This window comes from Rhinolophus ferrumequinum, chromosome 7, assembly GCF_004115265.2.
Source record: "Rhinolophus ferrumequinum isolate MPI-CBG mRhiFer1 chromosome 7, mRhiFer1_v1.p, whole genome shotgun sequence".
NCBI classification, from domain to species: Eukaryota; Metazoa; Chordata; class Mammalia; order Chiroptera; family Rhinolophidae; genus Rhinolophus; species Rhinolophus ferrumequinum.
In genome coordinates, this window is record NC_046290.1 from 5,565,858 (window position 1) to 5,590,231 (window position 24,374).

Consider the following 24,374-nt stretch of genomic DNA (forward strand, 5'->3'; position numbering starts at 1 on the left):
TGGTATCATGCAGGATTAATTTTTTTTAGTTCAGCTTTACAGAATAGTGACAAAATATACATGTGTTGACCATCAGTTTGAATTTCAACTTCACCAATTCCATTCAAGCTGTAGACTGTAGTCCACTGTGTTTGAGTGAGGCATGTCGGGTAAAGGCCTTTTGCTTTAAGGGCATAGACAGAATTTAAATGATGCTCTATTCATTCCCCAAAAGAGGTTTTCCTAAAGTGTGTCTCTGTGGGAAGCGCATGGGTGTTACGGGTAAAAGCATCTTTGCACGAAAGACTGAGGAGCCCTGGGCTCAACGAAGTTAAACAGGTTTCTTCAAACCAAGCGTGATCCGAGCTGGTCTCGGAGCCCTGTGTCCTCAGACCTTCTTGAGGAACCAGAACTGAGTAACTGAGCAGAATGCCCATTAGGAAACACTTTTGGGTAGCGTGCCATCTGGAAGCAAGTTCCCAAAAGGTCAGAGCAATTTGGTAGTTGTCTGACTGATTCTACAATGGACTTCACTGATTCAAACTGAAAATGAGGGTGTATTCCCGTGGCTCTGAGGTTGTGTGGACGATTCTCCTCTTCTACCAACCCCGTTGAAGCCTTGAAGATTGAGGATGGGGTCTCACGTTCCTAAAATCCTCGGCCCACTTGACTCCATGCTCTAGTGGGGAGCCATCTGAAGTACACCTCCTTCAAAGCTGTTGGCGGCTGGCTTTCCAGTGTGTGGATGATGCACAGGAAGCTGGCACTTCCTCAGTCTTTTTCCTCAAGTAATTTCTCCTGTGAATTTATCCATAAGATGGTCAACCAGTTCTGACTGTGAAACTCCCTGCTCACTTATAAGTTTGTGACCCTGTGTGGTAACCAAGGGAGCCCACCAGGTCTGTCCAGGGGGCCACTCCCTTCGATTCCTTAACCTGGTGCCTCAGCTTTCTCATCTATAAAATGGGCACAGAGAGAAACACATCATGATGATTCGGGCATGTTAAACTGGATTATGCATTTACAGTGATTATTAGAGAGCTGGGGGGCATTGTTGGTCTGCACAGAGGCCTGGAAACAAAGATGGGGTACAGAACAAGAAAATATTATGAGTTGTCCAAAGTTGGTCACTAGAAATCCTGAGAAATTATTCTCTCTCCAAGAAAATGCGGATGGCCACAATAACTCATAATTATCCAAGCAGGGTTATACACAGGGGAATGGATTTATATCTAAGTGGTAAAATAAGTTTAAATTTAACTTGCATCCAAAGTTTCCACAGTATATCATTTCACTCCCTCTGTAATATGATCAAGTGGAAAATTATCTTCTAAATTTGCTCTTATCTGAGTTTATATGAAACTAACTTTTTTATCAGTTCATAGTCCCTAAATAATTAGTTATTTTTTTATCAGTTCATAGTCCCTAAATAATTAGTTATTTCATGCCCTAAAAGATAGTAGTAAGAACATTTATTTATTTTAAATCCCTATATGATGAATGGTGTATTTGGAACATTCACTGCTAAGGTCATTGTCCTTCTGTCATTTCGTTTTACTAGTCGGGAAATAGTTGGAACTCTGGGGTGATATTCTTGGCTCTCTAAGATGGGATCCCATTATTTAACGGATGTAGGAAGTGAAAAACATGTATGTTTTATCAACATCTTTTAGCTGTAATTTAAATCACAAGGAACTGCATTTTTAAAATTCTTTTGGCCAGTTTACTGTGGGAAATTAATTATGTCTTAAAAAACAATATTTAAACAACTTTCTTTTTATAATTCAAATTGTTTAGTTAGATTCCTATCACCTCATGAATGTTTCCTGCCAGAAATTCTGGGTAATGACCTAAATATCTTAATTTAAACATTTGTATTTTTGAAATTAAAGTTAAAGTAATATTGCCCAAATGACATTTTCCAAAAACAATTATGAAAATAGAAATATCATGTCACCCATCCATCTATCCATCCATCCATCCGTTCGTCCATCCATCCATCCATCCATCCATCCATCCATCCATCCATCCACTCATCCATTTATCTACCTTCCAGTTATCAGTGTTGGGGCCTCTGTAACATGTACAAGACACTAAACTATGTATTCAGGAGATCTTAGATATTAATGATGAAAATAAACATGTGCCGTAAGCCCCACACCAACTACGTCTTATGGGACTGAAGAGGCAAGAGGCACTTGATCTTAAATAACAGGAGAACACATTCATTAACACTGTGGTCGATCCCATAAGCCACTTTGGCTGGGATCCTGTGTCTGACTGACCAGTTTCATAGGAAGGTATGCCGTCCCCATCAATCACAGCACCAGAGGTGGGACACACAGCAACCAATTCTGGCTAAGTTATCCATGCCCTAATAGTAGAATGGGATTGTTATGAGAAAAGGAAACACAATCCCTAGTGCAACCTTAGCCACTGTAAGGAAAGTTTAAAGTTTTGGTCACAGAAAATAAAAGACCCACTGGTTGAAATATAAGTCGTCAAAACAGTTGAGTATTTATCCTCATTTTTTTTCCTTAATAAAGTTAAAAGTACTTGTGCCCCAATTCTATCCCCGTTCCAGATGTATGCACAGGGCCCTTGCAGTAATCCTACTGAAAAGAGTAAAGTATGAAGGTGGCCTGCCTAGGACATGTGGTCATAACTGACAGCCAAGGTTAATATCCAGGCCTGAGGCCTGGGTGAGGCTCCCTGTCTGCCATCATTATTCTATTGGCTTGCCTCCCAAAGCTGGGAGAACCATGAACCAGAAGCCTTCTAACCTCCCAACAAAAGAGATGCCTTTCCAACCCGAGAAATAAAGGCTTTGTCCTTTCTTGGTAGAATCACCATCTCATGCAGTAATATAAACATATAATGGCTTTCATACGATCTTTCTCAAACGCGCTATCACGAAAGCGAATATTCTGTCTAAATGAAGTGAAAACATCATAACACAATAATTTGTCTATGACCGCTCCTGATGGGTTTATTTCTAAGATTTATAACCTCTCTCAGAACTTCATTTTAGGGCTCACGAATATCTTGGGGTTATAATTCAACTCACCTATTACTGACAATACTATGGATGCACTAGAACTTTCCTTTTCCCGCAGTGTAAACGTATTTCTTGCATCTGCTTGGATTTTGTTTTCCTTTTAACCTAAGTTTGAGACTAGAACTCTGCTGCTTTCTATGCCCCCACTTCTCACGGTTCTCTCTCCACTTCCATCTATGTGGTGGTCTGGAGTAGAGGATGAAGCTTATTAGAGCAACTGTCAAAGAGACTACTCAGACTGTAGGAAGCCATCAACATCTTTGTCACAACAGGGACAGAAAAAGCTCCGTCTCTCACTTGTTTCCTAAACCAGCATTAACATAGTTGCTTTCCCATAAAACCATGAGGTTTGCAGCAGAATTAAAACATTCAAGATGTTGAAATCAAACTCATAAGTTAAGCTTAACCATTTCTAGACCTTAATATACTAAACATATGGTAATAATATAAGTTTATTTATCTAGAAGTTGCCTGTAACTGTCCAAATCAATGTGTAAAGACTGATCTGCGTTCTGAATGTTCATTTACTTAAATACAATTAGAAAATCATTCTGCTATAAGTTCCTAAAATAAAAAAAAATGGCGATTAAATAGTGAAGTGGGTAAACTTCTTTCGAATCCATATTTTCAGTCACAGATATGTGATATTATCCTGATGGACATTGTATATCCATTCCTTAGGCTTTAGCCATACAAATTTTCTTTCCCCCTATTTTTGCAATATAAACCCATTTTTATACATGAAAATATAAAAACATGATGGAGGTCACTTATTTGGGAATTCACATATTAAGATGATCTAAACCAACAAACGCAGCTACAAATCTCATGTTCTAGAATGTTGCTTCTTTAATAAGGTAGGGGTGTTTCTCATTCACAACTATTTTTCAGGCCTCTAGAAAATGCCTTAGTTGAAATATTTAGAATTGTGTACTGTGCGTGACTTTACAATTCATTTTTCTCTTCTAGGAAACATTGCAAAATGTAAGCAAGAGTATTGACTGCTTTCTGCTTCCATTTCTATTCATTTAGGCAAAAGATTCCATGAGGTGGTTGAATAAAAATGCTTCCACAATATGATTAAATTATCTCTAAATTGCTTTATTTTCTTACAAATATTAATATAGAGAAAAAGTGATATGTTAGGGTGACTGTGGACATCTACGTTTTCTCTTACAGTGTGACAGAAAATAAACGTAGTTTTCTTCTGTTAGTCTGTTCCTCAGTATTACAAGCTTCTCTGGCTTTCTAGACCATGAGATGTTCTAATTCACATTCAGACAGAACATGGCAGTCAGGTCAGGGGAGTGAGTGAGGTTTGTTCAAACAGGGTTCACAGGGGCAGGCAAAATGACACCAGCAGCTGGAAGCCTAAGCATATATTATATATGATACATAATTATAGATGAAGCATATGCAGTTCTACAAAAAGTATAATTAACTATTACTCAAGGAGGCTCAAGGGTAAGAGATTTGGAATGGTGGGTCATGGTGCCCATTTAGGAAAACACCGGACTAATTTGTGTTTCTAACCGCATTTCTGTGGCTCAGGTTACTCGCAGAGTGAATCTAAAAGTACTCAGCTTTCCGGTACTCAGAAAACCAGATCAATGGCTTTGTCTCAACCCTGTCCACCCATGGCCTGTACCCACCCATGGACTGTGCCCATCCATGGTCTGTACCCTAGCCACGTGTCACTGTCTAGAAGACCCAAAGACATATGCTGTGCTTTCAGGCCTCTAGGGCTTTGCTTCTGCTGCCTTTCTGTATTATAATACCTATGCTCTGCTCCTAAATTTACCTGGAACTACTATTCCTTCCTTCCTGTGACCACTGTACCCTGGAAAGTAACAGAGGGAGGATGGAATTCCGCAATGACCTGTCTGCACAGGGGTCTCCCTGATGGACTGTGAGATTTGTGAAGATAGCGGCTGCCTACTTGTCATTTTTTCTAATTGTAGCCTGGCACTGGACACTTGCTAGTTATCACACACCAGGCACTGTGCCAGCATCGGACCGCACAGCATGTCCTCAGTCAGACATAGATCTGATGGGGTCCACGCATCAGAAAACAAGCCACAGCCTTTGCGTGATTTTTTATCACTTTTCCTCAATGGTGTTCAAAATCTTTATAAATACTGAACAATCGTCCGATCAGTAAACAAACAATGTAGAAGCAGATAAAGATCTGGCGGTTACGGTCCAAGAGGGGCGGGGGCTCATCTAGTTGAGCAGCTCCCCAGTGCCACCAGCAGGGGTTCAGCATGGCGCCATTTGCCGTACATCTAGTGACCAGTCATTAACTAATAGTCTCTGACCTTTGAGACACCGTTAGGAGAGCTGGCAGGAATCCTTGGGATAAGCTAGTCCCATCCGTGACCTCACGACTCAGTTCTTTTCCTTGTTGTATGGAATTGGCTGTAACCTCCAGCACAGCATGGGACATCAGTGGTGCTGGGAGGACGCCGTGCCTTTTTCTTGATTTTAATGCAACAGCTTCTAATCTTTCACCAGTTTAAGTACAGTAACGGTTGCTGTGACGCTTTATTAGGCATCCTTCATAAGGGTAAAGATGCTTCTATCCATTGATTTGTTGCCTTTGTTAAATTAATGAATGAGATTTGAGTTTCTATCAAACATTTATTCTGCATCTATTGAAATGACAACCACATTCTTTCTCTTAATTTTAGTACTCTAAAATGTATTTACAAGATTCTCCCCCTTGCTCATCACAAATGTCCTATCATTCATATGAACATATGAATAGAAGTGAAATGAAAATATTTGAGCACAATTTGTATGTAAAGCCTGAAGAATTTGTCGCACAAGGCTGCACAGTATGTGTACTACACAAAAGATTCTGGCAGCCAGGGTGTGTGAGGGCTGCAATTCAGCTTGCAGCTTCTCCTAAACCACAAGATTTGGCACAGGACTGCCGGTGCTTGGAGGCAGGGGCACCATTGTTTGCATAAAAACACGCTGGCTGCCTGCCAAGGCCCCAGCCTGGGGTGCTGTGACCCTCAGAAGGGGAAACTTGTTCAAATGCACACAAAGGCACCGTAGGGGGTAGCAGATATCCTGGAGCTCATCCATTTTTAGTCCTCATAGCCAGTGCCATTCACTAAGCAACTCAGGCCCTGGACATATTGGCTTGGGAGCTTTAACACACATGTTCCTGTCCGTCCACTGCTCAGGGCCCCTGCTGTCCTCTCCAGAGCCAGCTCTAACTAGTTCTTATTTCCGATGCCCATCCCCTGTGCAAAGAGGTGGCACCCAGCTGTGCCATCAGTGAGGGAGAGAGATACAAATAAAACTTAAAAAGTTGAACCACTGACCCTTCTCTGCATGTGTTCTTACAAATATGATGCTGACTGTTTGGGGACTTTTGAGAGAATGTTTGATCTCTGCAGCTGGTCCGAATTTGTAACACTGCTCCCCTAACTTGAATGCTGCCAGTGTATTTCACGTAGTTCACTGAGCAGCTCCTTTGTGCCAGCCACTGAGAAGGTGCTGAGGATGCAGCGTGAGCCACACAGGCTGGACACCTGCCCCTGGGATTCTGGAATCCCATGGTGTTCTCCGCAGTGTCCACAAGTCGCTGGAGCACCTCCCTCGTCTGGTGGAAAAGCGTCCCCAGACTTCTCTAACTCCAAGCTCACCAGTGATTTCATTGAAACCCGCCTGTCAGGAGGACACAGTTCGCCATTGAAAACCATGCCAAGCACATTATCTGTCGTCGCTGAAGTATAAATAAAATATCAGCAAAGAGCTAGGACCATAAAATTTTCTTTTGTGATACTAGACCTGCTATAAATATTTGTCTGGAGTAACCATTTTTAACTTGGGTCCTTGCGCTGGAAGCTAGTTCAGATTGCTTTTCAAATGAGGCAAAACCCTGCAAGTTGATAGTAAACTCATGGCATCTACTCAGAGGCACCCCCCCCCCCCCATGTAAATATCAGCATAAATGCAACAGAAAGGAAGTTGCAAATCCTGCTAAGGAACAAGAGGCAGTGTCTACTGGGAAAAAGCTGTAACTTCCACTAACTACATTTTTTTTTTTTTTTTTTTTGCAAAGATTCAGGTAAAAGGTAGAGAAGTTAAATGCCAGAACTTTAAAAGTGAACAATTTGTAGCAGGATGAAATAGGGTTTCCTGTGGCCAGACTCCTCTCATTATGCCATGACTCGTGAGACACATGTAAGAATAATTTGATCTTTGAGCATCAAGGATGAGAAAACAGTGAGAGAGCTTGAGAGGCCCTGAGAAGGTCACACAAGGTACATGCACCCAAGAAGAAACTTGCCAAATCCCTTCATGGGGAATTACATTTCCCTAATAGCCTCAGGAATTATGGTTTACAAGATGAAATATCAATCCCAACGGTCCGAATGTTTCCATCTCCAGGGGAATGAATGAGCCGGCTAAGTGACCCCTTGGTGTCAATGATATTCCCAGTGCATGGAGAAACAACAGGTGCACTAGAGGTCCACAGGCAAATCCCTATCCTGCAGAGTAAACAATGAGGATTCCTCAGTGTACCTAGGGGGGCACCCTCACAGCCCTTGGGGCCGGAGGCAAGCCACCCCACATGCACTCCCAGGGAAGCACCAAGCCTCAGCCAGTTCCAGTGCCGGCCAATTTTTGTGTAAGCAAACTGCTGGGAACACACTTTATGTCCAAATTCCCACTGACCACGGGTCTTCCTGGGTCTCAGTAACCCTGTAAACTCCCAAATGACTTCTGCTAAAATTAGGACTTGGGGCTTTTCCAGTGAAACCCATCCCATGGAGAGGGGGCTTAAAGTCACAAGCTGACTTCTCCCATCCTCTGGACACCTTAAGCTTGCATATGGCCCTTTCTACCTGGAGTTGATGCCATTTGGTCCTTCATATTCTTCCTCCTCCTAGGCTGAGAGCATCCTGAGGTCCAGGACAGCAACGTAATCAGAGTCACGTTCCACCCAGCGCACACTGCAAGCTGGGGAGCACACTGTACTTGTTGAAGACTTGCTTGTTGAGGGAACCGAGCTGGACTAGACTCGGCTTAGTGTACAGGAAGGGCACCAAATGGGATAAGACAACATTTGATTAACACGGAGGGTCACAGTCTGGAAAGGGTCATGGCTCTTTGGATTCTTGTTTACAGAAGGAAGCTCAAATGTTGGACTCTGTGCCACTTTAAAATATTAAATTCAGATTTTCTTTTCTAATTAAGTGCTCTGCCTTAGGTATATATACTCAAATCTTGCTATGGGACCTGATAAGGTCTTTGAAGGTCATGGTCAAGTATAACCTAATATCAAAAGAAATTTTAATGAACTTCATACACTATTACTGCAGGCAGACTGGTTTTCAGTGCTAAATTGGATTCGTTTGCAGCAGACTTCCAAAACCAATTAGAAAGAATTTGAAATAATTTAAGAATATGAACAATGTTCATACATAAATATCATGGGAAGAAAAATTAAATGTGAAATAAAGGCAGTTTCATTGCAGTGTGAAGAATCTCTGTGAAAGAAGACTAACCACAGAGCATGTTCCATTATAAGAGACTGTAAGAAAGAATCAAAGAGTAGACAAGAAAAATATAATCATGAGAATAATCCCTTCATTTGAAAAGATGGTAACGACTTTCCCCAAACCATCATCATCTTTAAAAAGATTAATACATACATTTAATAATTAGGTTCATTTATTTACTATCCTACACTGTTATGGGTTGAGGATACAGTCGTGAATAAAATAGACATTATCCCTGACTTTAAAATCTTAAAATATCTTCCCTTTTTTACTAAGTTCTTTTTTTTATAAGTTTAAAAACAAATTAATTCAGCTCATAGTAGTGTGATGGAACTTTCCTCTTTGACATAGGACTAAACCCAAGTTTATATAACATATATTTGGGCAAGACGGACCTTAAATTTAAGGTTTGGGAGTACCCACTAATGTTGACGTAAGGCATGTGGGAAAGTAGCACGCTTTAGAATAAGGACCATGCACACCCACACACACGCAGATTTGCACGCGTAGCATCACATACATATTTACAATAGATAGCTTTGTTTAAATAGTAAAGACATGATTTATTTTTCGTTTAGATAGTAAAAACATGAAGGGGAAAAGAATGGAAACTATGATGTAGCTTACATGTTCTGAAATCATGGATGGAGCTGTACGGTGGAAATATTACCCCAAGAAAATTAGCGTATCTCCAATTATGCCACTGCAACAGCAAGCTAATGAGACCCCACAACCTGGTACTCAAGACCTGTTAGAAATGAAACAACTTACTTTCCAAATCTGTGCCTTGTCACATTTCTTTAACGTGTTCTCAAGTCACACGCACAATGCTGCTTAGCGCTCACAGAGTGTACACCGTATCCTTTGATCCACACACTCCACTCATGTTCCTGTCACAGTGAAGTCCCACTCCCATCTCAACTTGGCCAAATCCTGGCCACACCTGGTGGGGCCCTTGAACCATCCAGCCAGAGTCCCTGTTTTTCTCCTAATTGCTCCATGGGCATTCCAACTTCTTCCTGATATTCTAGCCATTTGATTTACATGTTTTCTCCTAAGCTAGAGAGCCAGCTCCTTAAGCTTTGGAGTTTCATTGCATACACCTGTTTATCTGCCATAGTGTCTAGTACAGTTTTGTGCACACACAGTAGATAGTCAACATTTTCATTTGGCTAGATACACAGAAGATAATATCTGAAAGTTCTACAAAGAATAGGATGACAGACATGAATCAGTAACTGAAGTTACTAAGACTGTTCCCTTCTTCCATATATGAAACTATTTAGAAATTAACAATATCACCACGCATGAGAGAAATCAATTCTCAAAGGAGACTCATATAACAGGCGCAGTTCCTTTCCTTCCGTTCACTGTTAGATGTCAGGGCTTTATCACTAAAAGCTATTCACAATTGCAAGGAGATAACAGAAAGAAATCAATTAAATTAGCTTCATAAGGAAAAGTGCCTGGAGAATATCAGAGGGCACCTCTCGAGGCTGAATTCCATCTGTTTGCTCCTCTGTCTTCGTCTCCCTCTCTCTCTTTTGAGAGGCTATGGTTCACGTGCTTCTGGTTTCATATAAGGAGCCTGAATCATCTTATAAGGTGGATTCCACAGCTTCCTTCTTTCAGCCACCGCCATTTCTTTCTCCCACACAGTGACATTAGAGTTCTATTGGAAGACTGCTTTCCAATAGTCTCAAACTGGGCAATTTCATGGGACTAGGATAGACTGGAACAGATGTGGAAGATGGTTCACATCACGAAAGAAGATGCCAAAGACGAGTGTGTGGGGTGTGCCTTTCTCACGCAGCATGGCTTATAAAATAATGCAAGAATGTGACAGGGTACGAGCCAATTCTACCTTCCCGTGTCTTTATTGCAACTATTTCTTTCAAACCAAAACCTCATGAGATTCTGCAAGTCAAACAGATCTTGGAAAAAATATGATGTGGAGTGAAATGAAGAGACGAGTGTTCTAAGAACGTCTGCTTTGTGACACATCGTCGGACTACCGAGCAAAATACTTAGGCTTTTATTTTTTCTGACAAATGTTGAGGCCTTCTAAATGTAACCTCGTGTTTCTGTTTAGAAATTAGAGTATCTAAATGTAGTGGTAGCTTCTTATATTCTCTCTGGTCTTCACATAGAAGGGGTCTGACCTAGTCTCTAATTCTTAGAAAATTCTATGATTACTAAAGGGATAGCACTTGGGAAGAAAGAAACTGGCATCGGTGAAGAATAGTCAATGGTTTAAAATCATTTTTTCATGCTCCAACATCTGCTGCTTCCTTCTTTACTTAACTGCAAGTTGCTTTGAAAATTATTATGTATGTGAACTGTTTCAACAACAGAAATTATACATGTTCGATAATGCCATCAGAGGCACTCAGATGAAATAATAAAATGTGAAATACAAATCCTAAGCAAAACACCAATTAAAAGACATCACTGATATAATTAAACACTTACATTACTTCTCCAAAAGGAAGAACTGTCTGTCATGAACCAAAACAAATGACAAGTACACTGTGATCCAAACTCACTGGGAAATCCTCTAGCTGCACTTCTGTACACGTGAAATACTTCTCCAACACACTCCATCCTTGCTCAGTGGAAAACAGCATTAACACACGTTCTGAACAGCAGCACCCACACATAAAAATTGGTAACGAAGAAACTGGTAAACAGACCATTTTGGGTTAAGCTTCACAAAGGTGGGTTCCTACCTAAGTTCTAAGCAGGGACTGTGATTCTCTTCTTCATCCTGTGGTCCCCAGAACCCATCATTGGCTAGAAGCTTAACATTTAGAAAATAATGATGGAAGGACCTGGGTAAAAACTCAAGACGCTCAGATTCTAGTGACATCAGTGTGACTTGAGGCAAACATCTTTTAAGACTGTAAGGTATGCCGATCTGGCAAACCTGAGTAAAGCAAAAGGAAGACACCACAAGAGGCAAAGCCAATTAAGTAGATGACAAAGCCTTCCTCAGAGAGAGTCTCCCAAGGTTCTGTTTGTGTGTTTATTTACTTGACTTTAGAGAGGGTTTTAGGAATGAGTGGGCTGGGGCAATATGTTGGCATCTCTAGAGGTGGAACCTATGCTGGGGCAGATCCCTGCTTCTCTCCACCTTTTCTATAAGGTGGTTGAGCGGCGTTAAGCCAGTGGGGACCCACAGGTCTCAGGCTGGGATGTCCAGGTGGGTAGAACGTTCTCAAGCAGTCACGGACCACATCATGAAAATGCCTCCTGGAAATACAACCCCAGCCTGTGCAGGGAGGTGCTGGACTGAAATATGATTTTTAAAAATTGGGTGGGAGGAAAAGATGGAAGTATCCCAAAGATGCAAATCCACACAAGAGCCCAATCGTGACCCTGCAAACTACACACCGGGACAGGAAGTCCCTATCTTCCCGTGAGAAGAACAGCATCAGGGCACATCATTTAAAAGTCCATTTGGCTGATCAACTGAATCACGTTTTAAAAGTCAGAGAGCGGTCTGTTTAATTGCAGGGGCAAGTGCGCAGTGTAACTACAAGCAGACAAGGTGACTATAGAAATTGACCAAAATAAGTGCCCAATTTGGCAGTGACAACAAATCGACTCGATGACCTAAAGAGCGTTCTCTCTGGTTAGATAATACATGATTCACCCAAAGGTGTCAGCAGGGCTACAGTCAAAGATAGAAGAAGCATTTGGAAAAGAATATTCCCTGATTGTGTTTAGAGGAATGGCTGCTAAAGCTTTAAATTTAGAAAGTCATGTTTAAGGACTCATTCTGTAGCAGTTAAAAATCTGTCAACATTTAAAACAGAGACCTGAGTTTCCTAGGGCTGAGTATGTGTTATGCCTTTAAAAATGTGGTTTGTTTTGTGGGTACTGTGTATTCATGTAGACCTACAAAAGATTTTTAAACTCGTAGACTTTTAGTGAAAATTGTTATGACTGTGAATACTATTATTGTGTTTCTATTAGTACATTTTAGGTATTTTGGTGTCAGGTACAGGGAAATCTTTATTATGGAATTTACTGGTGAACTGTAAAGAAAAAAATCTTTGTGTGTTTCTCACTTAAGTCACTTTTCCAGCAGAAAACATCCATTCATGAAAGCTCCCCTTTTCAATTAACTTTGCAAACACTGTATTTGAATTTTTATAGACAGAAACAAGTCTGATTTTTTTGTAAAGCCAAGGAAACCTGTGCAACAGACTCTTCCAACGTTATAAATAAAACATTTTTTGTGAAATACTCCAGGTCTCCATACCAACTGCCATTTCCAGAGATTGCAGATGATAATTTATATGTTCTAGGGGCAGACTTTTGATAGATTAATTCCTATAATCCATCATTTTTTCTTTTCTCTCCCTCTGCATCACGCATCATTCTTTTAAACTTGATTGCCAAACTTCCAGTACTAAATTTCAGAAAACTTACACTTTTGTAGCCATCCGCTGTACCACTTGATTTTGTGTCCTGATATTAACTTTTTCTGAATACTAAAAGGCTCTTTTAACAAAATGTGACCATCTTTCATATCTGCAAGCTCTTTACTGAGAAATCTCATAACAAAAGAAAGCAAATTTTGCATCTTCATGCTTATAAAGTTCTAATATCAAGTTTCAGAGAGGGAAATCGATCATTTCCCTTGCAGAAGAATATTTGGAAATCTGAGTGTATACATTTTGTGAGCACAGTGGAAGAGTTCATACGCTGACCTTCTCCATGAAGGTCAAGGAGGTCTGTTGAGCTTTCATGGTCATAGAGCACGTGAACATTTTAGGTTATCTCCAATAGGTACAGCAATCAAGGAACAGTATGCCTTTTAATATTAGTTGTGAAGCGGCATTTGAGAGGCAGACTCTACAAACAGGAAGGGAAGGAGAAAGTACACAACTCAAGGAGTAGCTCATGCAAGGAGCCCAGGCCAGAGGCCAGCGTTGGTGACAGCTTTCCTGATGGTGCTAGGGGGAGCAAATAACCGTGGGGACGCGCGTCTTGCCCCAAAGTGAGATAATAACACTTTAACACATACTTTAGTGCAAACTGGCACTGTTCAATACCTACAGTCTAGCATATGCTGGGCTTACATTGTACAAATGGAAGAAAAGCAAACAAAAGTCATCAAACACGGAGAGAACTTCCTCTCTGCCTGCTCACAGAGCCCGTCCTCCATGGCAGGACCACGGATCTCGAGAAAACCGCTGTTCAGAAAGGAGGAAACACTAAATATGAAAACAAAGGAAACTAACAACTATAAACTAGCAAGCAGCCAAGGTCAAAAGTACTTGTTCAGGTTGAAAAGCTTTAGACTTTCCCAGTTTACATTTCCTCCATATTTTATGCAGCAAGGAGGTGCCAGCTGAATAGAAGTAAGTGCCATTGCAAGGAGGTTGTGAATCGCTTGAAGACATTTTAGTACTAAGAAAAATAAAGGGGACACTAGAGATAACTTTATCAATTAAGGATGAAAGGAAATGAGTCTTTCTAATAAGGTTTCTTGGCATCCATCCAGCTTTATGGGTGTGGGAAATGAGCTCCTGCTGGGTGATCTCACAGTTCTTGACCCATTATTTTCTGAGGAAGCCACAGCATCCTAGACCTTTTTAGGACCTTAGGATGACAAAGCCTCGATATGGGGTCTTGCTCTGCTGGCTGCAGGGTTTTAGGTACATAACTAGTTTCTCTAGGCCATGATTTTCTCATTCGGAAAATCAGGAATGCATGAGATGACATTTCCAACGCATTTTGCAAACTCCAAAGAGGTACACAAAAATGAAGTATTTTGTAATACTGTCATTATTTTCACCTGTTTATACTTCTGATTGCCAGTTTTCACTTGCTCCTAAATTTATCTATAGTGCCATAATTTGATACAAACAATTTTCAGTGTGTTCTATCAACTCTGACGAACCTTCACAGAATCACTTTGACCATGTGGATTGACTCTGATGTCTTTCTTTTGGACCTTTCAGGGCTGGATGTGGTCCGGTTCTTTTGTAGGAAGTAGATACGCTTTCTGCTGATATTGTAAATGATAGCTTTCGATCAAGTGTTTTACACTTTGTGTGATATTTCAGCAATAAATATAGTGCTGGCAATACTATGTCTGCTTCTGTTTTGGAATTCTCTTTGCTGTATCTGACACCTCTTTAGCTCTATTCTTTTACACATCAGCTAAGCCTTTGAGGAAATCTTCAGTGACATTAATTTGAAAAGCAATTCTATTTATACAACATGACATTTTCTATCATTTTTTCCTTCAACGTGTTGTAATTTTCAGCCAAAACAGAATTAAGATTTGTGTTGTGAGTTTATCTTCAACTAATTTCCATGTCCATAACAATCTCCTAATGGTACTCTCATGGTTGGCTGAAAGAATGTGATCACAATATTATGAAAATGAAGGGTGCTAATGAATGAGAGAAGCCAAAAAAATGAAAAGCCAAAAAAGCTCTTCTTTCTTTTGAGAAACACATTGTACTAAATAAGCATAAAGAAAAATAAAGACCCATCATTTATTACTCAACAATACACCAAAAAAATACGCCAATGGAGGTGTGTCAGTAAATTCAATTCATACCCAGAGAACTAGTTCTCAAATGCTGACCTAGTCACCTACTAGCAACTGACTATGGGCCAAATCCATTCATCTTTCTCAAGTTGAGCTTCCCCATCTCCAAGTAGAAGTGTTAATGAAAGGTGCCCAGCAGGGACACAGGGAGAATAATCATAATACATTTTCATTGCTCTTCGTGCAGTGTATGGCATGCAGTAGGCACTAGATAAAAGTTAACTATTTTATTATGTAACACAGGATTTCAATCAAAACTGAAACATGGTAACACAGGATAACATGCCTAAATGATAAGTAAGGTATGCTGAGTTGTAATTTCATTTACTATTTAATTTGACATTATGCAGTGTTAGGATTTGTGAGACTTGATCTAACAATTACCACTATGCTTACTAGACCTTATCTAAACAAGTTAAAAATGAAACATCAATAAGCGAAACACAATTAATATAAAATAATATTTATATTTAATACATTAATCTAAAATATTGATAATGTTTATATATTAATTTAAAAGTAATTTAAAATATAGTAACATATAAAAAATCAGTTGTTATTGCTATATAATTCAAGAATGGAACTTTTTTCACCTACTACTATGCATTGGTGCCAGTAATGACAGTGATGATAATTTCTATGTTATGAACGCCTGTGTTAGGTTTGTCACTGGGCTGCGTTATACCACAAATATCATACTTTATATGTAATCTCCTAAACAGCCAGGTATCAGTGCCTCATATTTCATTTGGGGGTGCAAACTGCAAAAGGGGAACGGCACCTCAAGCGTCTTGGTGACTCAGAGGCAGTGCCGGGCCCCACCCGTCTCACCTGCCCTCCATGCTCTCGCCACCCACTCCATGAGGCCACATGTGTGAAGGGACCATGCGAGATCTGGGCAGGAACGGCGAGGAACCGGAGGAACCCAGATGCCCCTGGGGTTCTAGGTAAGCTTCCTTGGCAGTGGGGAGGAAACACCTGTCCGTGAAGTGTCCTGGCGTGTCATTCCACCTCACCAGAGGTCTCAGACACAAAGGAAGGGTGCGTCCCAGTAGTGATCCCTCAGCCAGCCAGCTGGACACATGTGCCACCAGGGTCCAGAGAAGGGACCCCAGGATCACAGAACCAGCGATTCCAAGGCACCAGCAGTCTTGACCCCACACTTCATGGAGGAAGGCAGAGGCCCTGAGGACAGTGGGCGGGCTTCAGGGTCACACAATTAAGTGTCTGCACAAGACCAGGCCCTCCTCTATGTCAGTCAGTCAGCCCCCACACAACCCAAGGCTCCACAGCCCCCAAGCCTTCAATGTCTGGAACTCTTATTTTCCTGTAACTTTGTTTTGGTAGTAAGAACATTTAACGTGAGATCTACCCTCTTAAATTTTTAAGTCCAGAACTTGTTCACCTTGCTTATCTGAAACTTAATTTCCCCATTTCCCTCTCCACCCAGCCTCTGGCAACCATCATTCCACTCTTTGATTCTATGAATTTGACTATGTCGGATTCCTCTTATAAGTGGAATCACGCAGTATGTGTCTTTTTATGACTGGCTAATCTCACTTAGCATAGTATCCTTCAAGGTTCACCCATGTTGTCACATGATACAGAATTTCCTTCTTTTTAAAGGCTGAATAGCAGTCCATTGTATGGATACACCCCATTTCCTTTATCCACTCATCTGTTGATGGCCTTTAGGTCATTTCCACATCATGGCCACTGTGACTAGTGCTGCAATGAACATGAGAGTGGGGACAGCTCTTCAAGGTCCTAATTTCAACTCTTTTAGATGTGGAGAAACTGCACCCCTTGAATGCTGTTGGTGGGGATACAAACAGGTGCAGCCACTATGGAAAACAGTAGGAAGGTTCCTTAAAAAATGAAAAATGGAACTACCTTATGACCCAGCATGCTCACGTCTGCGTATTTACCCAAAAGAACCGAAATCAGGATGCTGGAGAGGGATTTGGAACTTTAAGAGCAGGGTTTCATAGGGAAAAACCTCACAGTTCTCAAGGACGGTCCTTAACTGTCTACACTGAACCACTCCCACTGAGATTTAAATAGAGACTTGGAAACGTGTTCAAAAACAGGACATATGAATTTCACAGGTGAAACATGGGAGATCTTTATGTGAAATATCCATTTCAAAATGGTGGAGCAAGAAAAGATGCTCTAGTCTTTAATATACTGGTCATACTTGAACTTGAAATCAACTTTTTCTCGATAGTCTGCTGTAGTACTCAGGAAAAGTTCTTATACTTTCCACAAACATGTCCTTTACTACGTATATAACATTTCATTAGCATACTGTCAGTTTTAATAAGCGTGAGCTCAGAGAAGCAGCTGAAACCCAGGGATAACAATTAAAGAAATGAGAGTAGCAAGGAGAACTCACAGTGAAGGGCTGGAAAGGTGAGACCTTCAGCTAGAACCTCAAGGACATCACCAAATTTGACACTTGACAGCAGTGGTAGGAGGGAGGGACTGTCACCCCTTCTTAGCGGAGGAGACTGAGATTTGGAGACATCCACTAACTGCTCATCCAGCCAGACACAGGCAAGATGTGTCTTGAACTTCTTGACTCCAAAATAAATAAATTACCTATACTTTATAGCTACTATCTTGATAATACACCTCCATCAAAACATACTTTGTGGCCAAAGATTTATATCATAAACTGCAGCTGGAATATGAAGATCAACATATTCCTTTAAACAGCGATTATTTTTAATAAACTTCTTAGGAATTTAACTGGTAGGATACATTTTCTAAGAAATCCAAAAGAACCAAGCCCCTCTGTCCTTCATCCCGCTTATGGCATTCAAAGAGCATGGATTGGCATTTCTGCAGTAGAAGAGACAGAAACGGGAATAAATGGAAAAGTCACGGGAAGGAAAATAAAGGTTATCCTCCTACAATGAAAGAGTTAGATGGCTCCAATCTGCCACCATAACATCTTCTTGGAAGCACATGGTCAGGAGATTAATTTTGGTGGGAAAGAAAAAAAGAAAAACAACTAAAATACCTAAGAACTGACATTAGGTTCATCGGCGACTTGTATGACATTTTCCTGGATTTGAAAACTGATATATTTGTTTCATAAACCATAATTCTGTGAACATAGACATAAAGTAATACATACATTAACATTTTAGGAAGACATTTGAGTTTTACCTTTATAATCAGGTGTATTCCCCCACTGCATACGTGCACCCATACACATATATTCCAGTGACTACATCGGAGATATGCTAAACTTTCCTTAATATAAACTTCTTTCTTTCATTAAACTGTTTTTAAATGTAATTATTGAAGTCAATTTGCAATGAAAAAAATGAATGATTGGAAATGTTTTCTGAGTTTTTCATATTGTAAGGTTTTAGAAACTAAAGTGTAAGAACAACTTGGGCCATCCATCCCAGCGGACAAGACAAACCCTGTCTGATTCAGGCATGGAGATCTCATGCGCAGATGCCAACCCACCGGAAATAAGAAATGATATATTCAGCAAAAAATAAAGCTACCACATTTGAATTGTCTTCCTAGAACAAATGAATGCTCACAGATTTACTCATACATTTTAAGAAATAATTTTAGATTTCAGCACACGATATATCAATAAATATATCATTGCAAATTGGGCATTGATATTTTTCAGGGTTCAAATTTAGTTCAGGCTGACCTGGAAAGAAGTGTCTTTTTAATCACTAACAAACAGCTTCTATTAAAGCTACTGCAATATCGGCCAGTGCAAAGGGGAAAAAATGTAATCGCAAATCCCAGTAACAGAGGTCTCCTTGGGTCAGAGTAACATCTGACAAAGCATCTCATAGCCCTCTTCCTCTCTCCAAATTCCTCAAGGCTGTTTGGGGGTATGTGGTTTTTACGTCTCACAAAAACCAGCCTACAGCAGCACAAAAACATAGCTCAGTCTCATCAACCAGGGGACCAAAATGCTGCAAAGACCAACTGGAACAATCAGCGAGGAAGGATGCCAAGCTAGACCTTCTCATGCTGAACTTCTCCCCCAAACATGCCCCCATCTCTGCACACACTCTGCAGTGCCAGCACCAGGGGAAGGTGAATGAGGTGCCAGCCCAGGAGGCTTTCAGGCTCAGGGTTCCTGACCGATGGTGCAGGAAGAGCAACAACCGGCCTTTGGGAAGGAGCTTGCACTAGAGGAATGTTATTTGGGGCTTTAAAGTGATAAAGAAAAGATGAGATGCTAAGGTGGAAGAAAAACAAAACTCTTGAGTTATCTTTTATTCCCTCTCAATTGGTACCAGTGGGCCTGACAATGACCCCATAAAGTTTCTCACTACCCAGTGTCTCAGGGTCATCTGCATTCTATACATTAGTGTAAGCTCAGTATGGAGACCTTATCCCAGTTCCCCAAATCAAATACTGTGACCAGAATTTTAAGCAGGCTGAAGTTTTTGTCATGATTTGAAATGTCATGACAGCTCAGAAATGGGAACTGAAGAACTCTGGGGCAGCTTACCCCATAGGTGAATATTTAATTCAAGAAGCTTCCAAGATACTCTGAATTTCCAGTATTTCCTCCAAACATTGTCATTAACCAGAGAAACATATGTGATTCACAGCATTTAGTGTTTGCTAGGCACCTAGTGAGTGCCAAGCACCTAGTGTGTGCAGAGCACCTAGTGTTTGCAGAGCACCTGGTGTGTACAGAACACTTAGTATGTACCAGGCACTTAGTGTCTGCAGTGCATCTTGTGTGTTCAGGGCATCTGGGTAGAACATCCAGCGTGTGCTGGCTCTGCTCTCTCGGCTGCAGGCCGCGGGCTGTACTCACCATATTGCAGCCCGCGCAGTCGGGCCCATTCTCGCAGGTCCTGCGGCGAGCTTGAATGCCGCCCCCGCACTGGGCCGTGCACCGTTCCCAAGGCCCCCAGCCTGTCCAGAACATGTGCGGGGGGCACAGCAGATGCTCATTGCAGTATCTGTAATGGGGAAAGCAAGAGGACAGGGGACGGCTTAGTGCACCGAGCGGCCGCAGACCCTCCACGCTCCGTCCCTGCACCAAATGTCGCACATGGGCATGCTCCGCGTGGACCGGCGTTTTGCAGTTGCAGTGATTGCACAGTGGAGGGGGCAGAGGTGGCGCTGGCCATGCCGCGTGTGCACAGACAATGGGATGCACGGGACAATGACGATAGTGCTGAACTCACACTGCAGGATGGATCTTCCTGTGCAGCCAATTAAAGGAGAAACAAACAAAACAAAACCCTTCAAATAGACACCCCAAAATGAGAACACATAGAAAATACCTAGGTAGGGCATTTATCTGCTAAACATAAACATCGGAAGATAAAGTAGGTTATGAATACAACGTCAGCAAAAGCGTATCTGGATTTCATCTCTCACCCGTGAATCAAATAAGGCTCATGATCCTATTAACATAATAAGTTAAAAAAAAGTTGAAGCCTGAATTTAGTAGGAAGCCTCATGCAATAACCTGCTGAGTTTTGTGCACATTTAATTTTATCTGTAGACTTCCAGAGTGATGCCCAACAACCTTAATTTAAAAGACCACCAGTTAGCTAAATAGAGTTGAATTACCATTTACAAATACTAGTCCTATTTTTTAGCAATTGAATATACTTCTAAATAGACACTCATACTGGCAATGTTTAGCTAAATCCACAAGCCCTTCTTTAGCTGTACATGAATCAAGTCTCCCTCAGTCTTTAATACTGCAAGTGAAGTGAAGCGAGGGGAACAAATACACAAACAAACAAAAACAAGAAAGAGCCCGGTGTTTTATGGGTTAGAGCTCGTAGGGAGGAAGACGCTACTCTGAACTTGGCCAAATTTAGTGAGACACATCTGACAACGTATGAACTATTGAAACCCAGCCCTCCACCTACTGAGCACAAATGTAGCTGCTAGAGAACACTGGAATGCCAGATTTCCCTGTCTCGCCACCCCAGGCCTTCTGCCTTCAAAAGGAGGAGGCAGGAGGGCCCATGCAGGTTGCTATATCAGTCACCTTTAATGTCATCACTACTAACAAGCACTTAATCCTGCAGGGCACATGCAAAGGACACTACAAAGAGTGCTCCCTGTCACAGGTGCTTACAACCTGAGGTGGGCACAAGCCCAGGATGTACAGTGGAGAAAGCACGATCTTTAATGAGCAGAAAACAGGGGCAAATGGCAGCAGCTTTCCAGAAACCAGGAAAAGTAATTTGGGGAACATAGTTTCCTGAAAGCAAATGCTGGTACGGTTCAGTGGTTTTTTTCCATCAAATCAGGAAAAAATCCATGGAAAAGTGAAGGCTTCAGGAACAGCGACGAAAGTAAAAAAGCCAGGCCAAGCTGCAGGGGGTCAATAGAATGAGGCAGATGGAGCATTGGCTGACATTCTGGAAAAAAACTGAAAGGTAGAGATGGGAAGAATGAAGTAAGACAGAGGACTGAGGAAAAGAGAACAGGAAAAGGTGACGGGAAGTGGAATGATCTATCTTTATGGATAGGGTGGAAGAACTTGAACTTTATTTAAAAGAAATCAAGGAAATCCCACAGAGCTCCAGAGACAAAATAGCATTGTCCGAGTCAGAGGGTGGACACTGGTCTCCAGGGGTTGGTGGCTCATCTCACTGGAGGACCCGAGCCTGTGAGATTTAAGGAGCTCTCCATGCTTGAGTGTGGAGATAGGTGAGGCCACCAGCAGGAAAAATTGATGGGGCCAATATCAGCCAGGAGAATCTGGATTGCAGCAATCCAAGGGAGAGATTCCAAGCTAGACAAACATGATGATGGTGGAGGAGTAGAGGAAGAGATATTTATGGGGTTTGGCATCGTGGGAGTAAGATATGGCAATAGTGTGAATGTTTAGAAAAACAAACAAACAAACAAACAAATAAACAAACGAAGTCCAAAGCCAGCCTCTCAGTTGAAACTGGGAAGCACCCTTGCTTCCGGAGGCAGGGTTGAAACGTCCTGGCATGAGAAAGCCTCTAGAAAGTCAGGAACCAATCAGACAAATGGTTTCATGTCCCTAAATGTTCACATAAAGTAACCCATAGAACTGAATAGTTATCATTCTTCTTCATCTTTTCCATTTTTGAAGCACAAAGAAACATGAGGGTTCCTTTTTAAGAAGTCATACACAGTCTCCCAGGGCCCTGAGTCTCAGGGCTCAGGGCTAAGCCATTCTTCTGTGTAGGAGGGTAAAGGAAAGACCTTCTAAGTAAGAGAGTCTGACCTCTAGATAAAAGAGCCAAAACAAAATTGTGGCTACAATAGATTAAAGGAATGTGACTTTAGGAAACGTGCACACGGGTAGAGTTACAATAAATAAAACATCGCGACTGCTCGCTGACTACTAACAGGTGTGTTGGTGCGTGGACTGTTCCAAGAGGAAGCTGCCATTTGTTTGGAGAACACATTTGGAAGGAGTAAGTCAAGAAAACTCAGAACATCAGAACTCGCAGCATTTAATTCAAAATCTCCACACGTAGACAGGTGAGGCCACCAGCAGAAAGAGCTGATGGGGCAAATACCGGCCAGGAGAACTGGATTGCAGCAATCCAAGGGAGAAATATTCCAAGCTAGATAAGCTTGACTGCGGTAGAAGGAGAGGAAGGGATACACCTGGGGTTTGGTAGCTTCTTTCACTGTGGGCAGAAGGAGGAGTAGAAGACTGCCTCCTGTTTAAAAGCTGACTCACTGACATCTAAAAGGCATGGACCTCCTGGAGGCCTTGGCCCTAATTTTCGCTTTCGAAAACACAAACAAACAAACAAACAATAAAAGAGTAGAGAGAGCAAAGGAAATACAAGACCCTTGACTTTTAACGAGAAGCACAGTAACCGAGCTACCATTTCCCCACAGCAAAATAAATCACGGTGCACACAACTTTCTCCCATTTGCCTGCATCAGGCCAGCTCTGAAAATGCCCCGCATGTTATGGAAGCTAAAAGTCTATTGCAGGAGAAGCTGAAGACGACACGCAGCCCCGAACTTTCATCAGTTTCATAGGTGGCTGTTCTTAAGGTTGCCCCCCACCTGCCTTCCCTTTCTTTTTCTTTCTCCATCTACAGTAGTCCTGGGGGAAAAGCCTCACCAGGATATGTGCATGTCACCCTTTGCAAGGGAGGTCAGGAGGGAACCAGAAATTGCTGGGCTAGCCCTGTCCCTTTACGTCTGGACTTTCACCCACAAATCCAGCGGGAGAGAGTCTGCTCGGAGGCAGAGCTCTTGCAAGCCCCTAACTGATTCTCTGCAATTTCAGGGAAGTAGGGTCCCTTTGGCCCCCTTAATCTCCCACTCCACTAAGAAGCGATCCTAAGAGAAGGACTCTTGTTGAACTACTCTTTCATGGTCACAAATACAAATGGAAGCTGGAAGTAAGTTACTGTGGTGACTCCGCTTGTTAAAGGATTTGTATTAATTTGTGGGTAAGATACCTACCTACACAATAGGCCAGCTGTTGGATCTCCTTGCTCCAGTCCTCTACATGCAGCTGGTTTTGACCAAATAACATGCTAAACATTTTTGAAATTTGATGGGCTCTCTTGGATCTCTAGTATCTTAAAGCACGGAAAATCACAGGTGCATTTCATGAGGCATTAAAAATTAAGATGTTAATTTTGCCCGTGACTGCTCACTCTCATTTTGCATTTAAAAGATAATTAGTGACCCAGCAATATGTCTCCATAAATTATCCATTTTTCCATAAACCTCATCTCTGTGAAAAGAATTGCCTTTCATAATCCCGTATAGACTAGATTCTCAACACTGTCTCACATTTCTTTTCCTATTTCTTTCTGCTGTAAATTGTGTTCTGTTCCGGTTAGGTCCGTGATAGCTTTTCACTGCACTCTGCCAGCCTGCACCAATCAGAGTCCTGTCAGAACTATTTCTTCCTTGCTTCTTTCTAAGTGATTGTCCCTTTGCTGAGCCATACTGAAATGATGGAATCTTTTGTGGCACCAGAGAAATTGGACATACATTGAGTTTAGAATAATATTAATTTTCACCCCAAATGAAAGCTAAGAAAACCCATTAGGGGAGAGGAAAGACTTGTGAAAAGCAGTTTTGGCTCACCCCAGGACTAAGTAAACACACCCACGAAGGCAAACAATAATCATATAAAAAACCCCATCCATTCCTTTGACTTTTAACTCTAATGTGGTCCCCACGATCCCCACATCCTAGAACTCACACTGTGTAGTCCCCTCCCATTCAGTGCTGGGGGGCCTCGTGACTCGCT

The 24,374-nt window shown here is 41.6% G+C and overlaps 1 protein-coding gene across 3 annotated transcripts in view; it reads right to left on the bottom strand.

The window, feature by feature from the left end:
* Positions 1-24,374, bottom strand: part of SEMA5A (semaphorin 5A) — a 430,801-nt gene that overhangs the window by 33,439 nt on the left and 372,988 nt on the right. For all 3 annotated transcript variants that reach the window (XR_004423500.1, XM_033110202.1, XM_033110203.1), the window contains one exon: positions 19,950-20,097. Coding sequence is in view for 2 of the 3 variants with exons in the window: in XM_033110202.1 (XP_032966093.1) it covers positions 19,950-20,097 (148 nt within the window). In the remaining variant the exon portion in view is untranslated. The remainder of the gene's footprint in view (positions 1-19,949; positions 20,098-24,374) is intronic.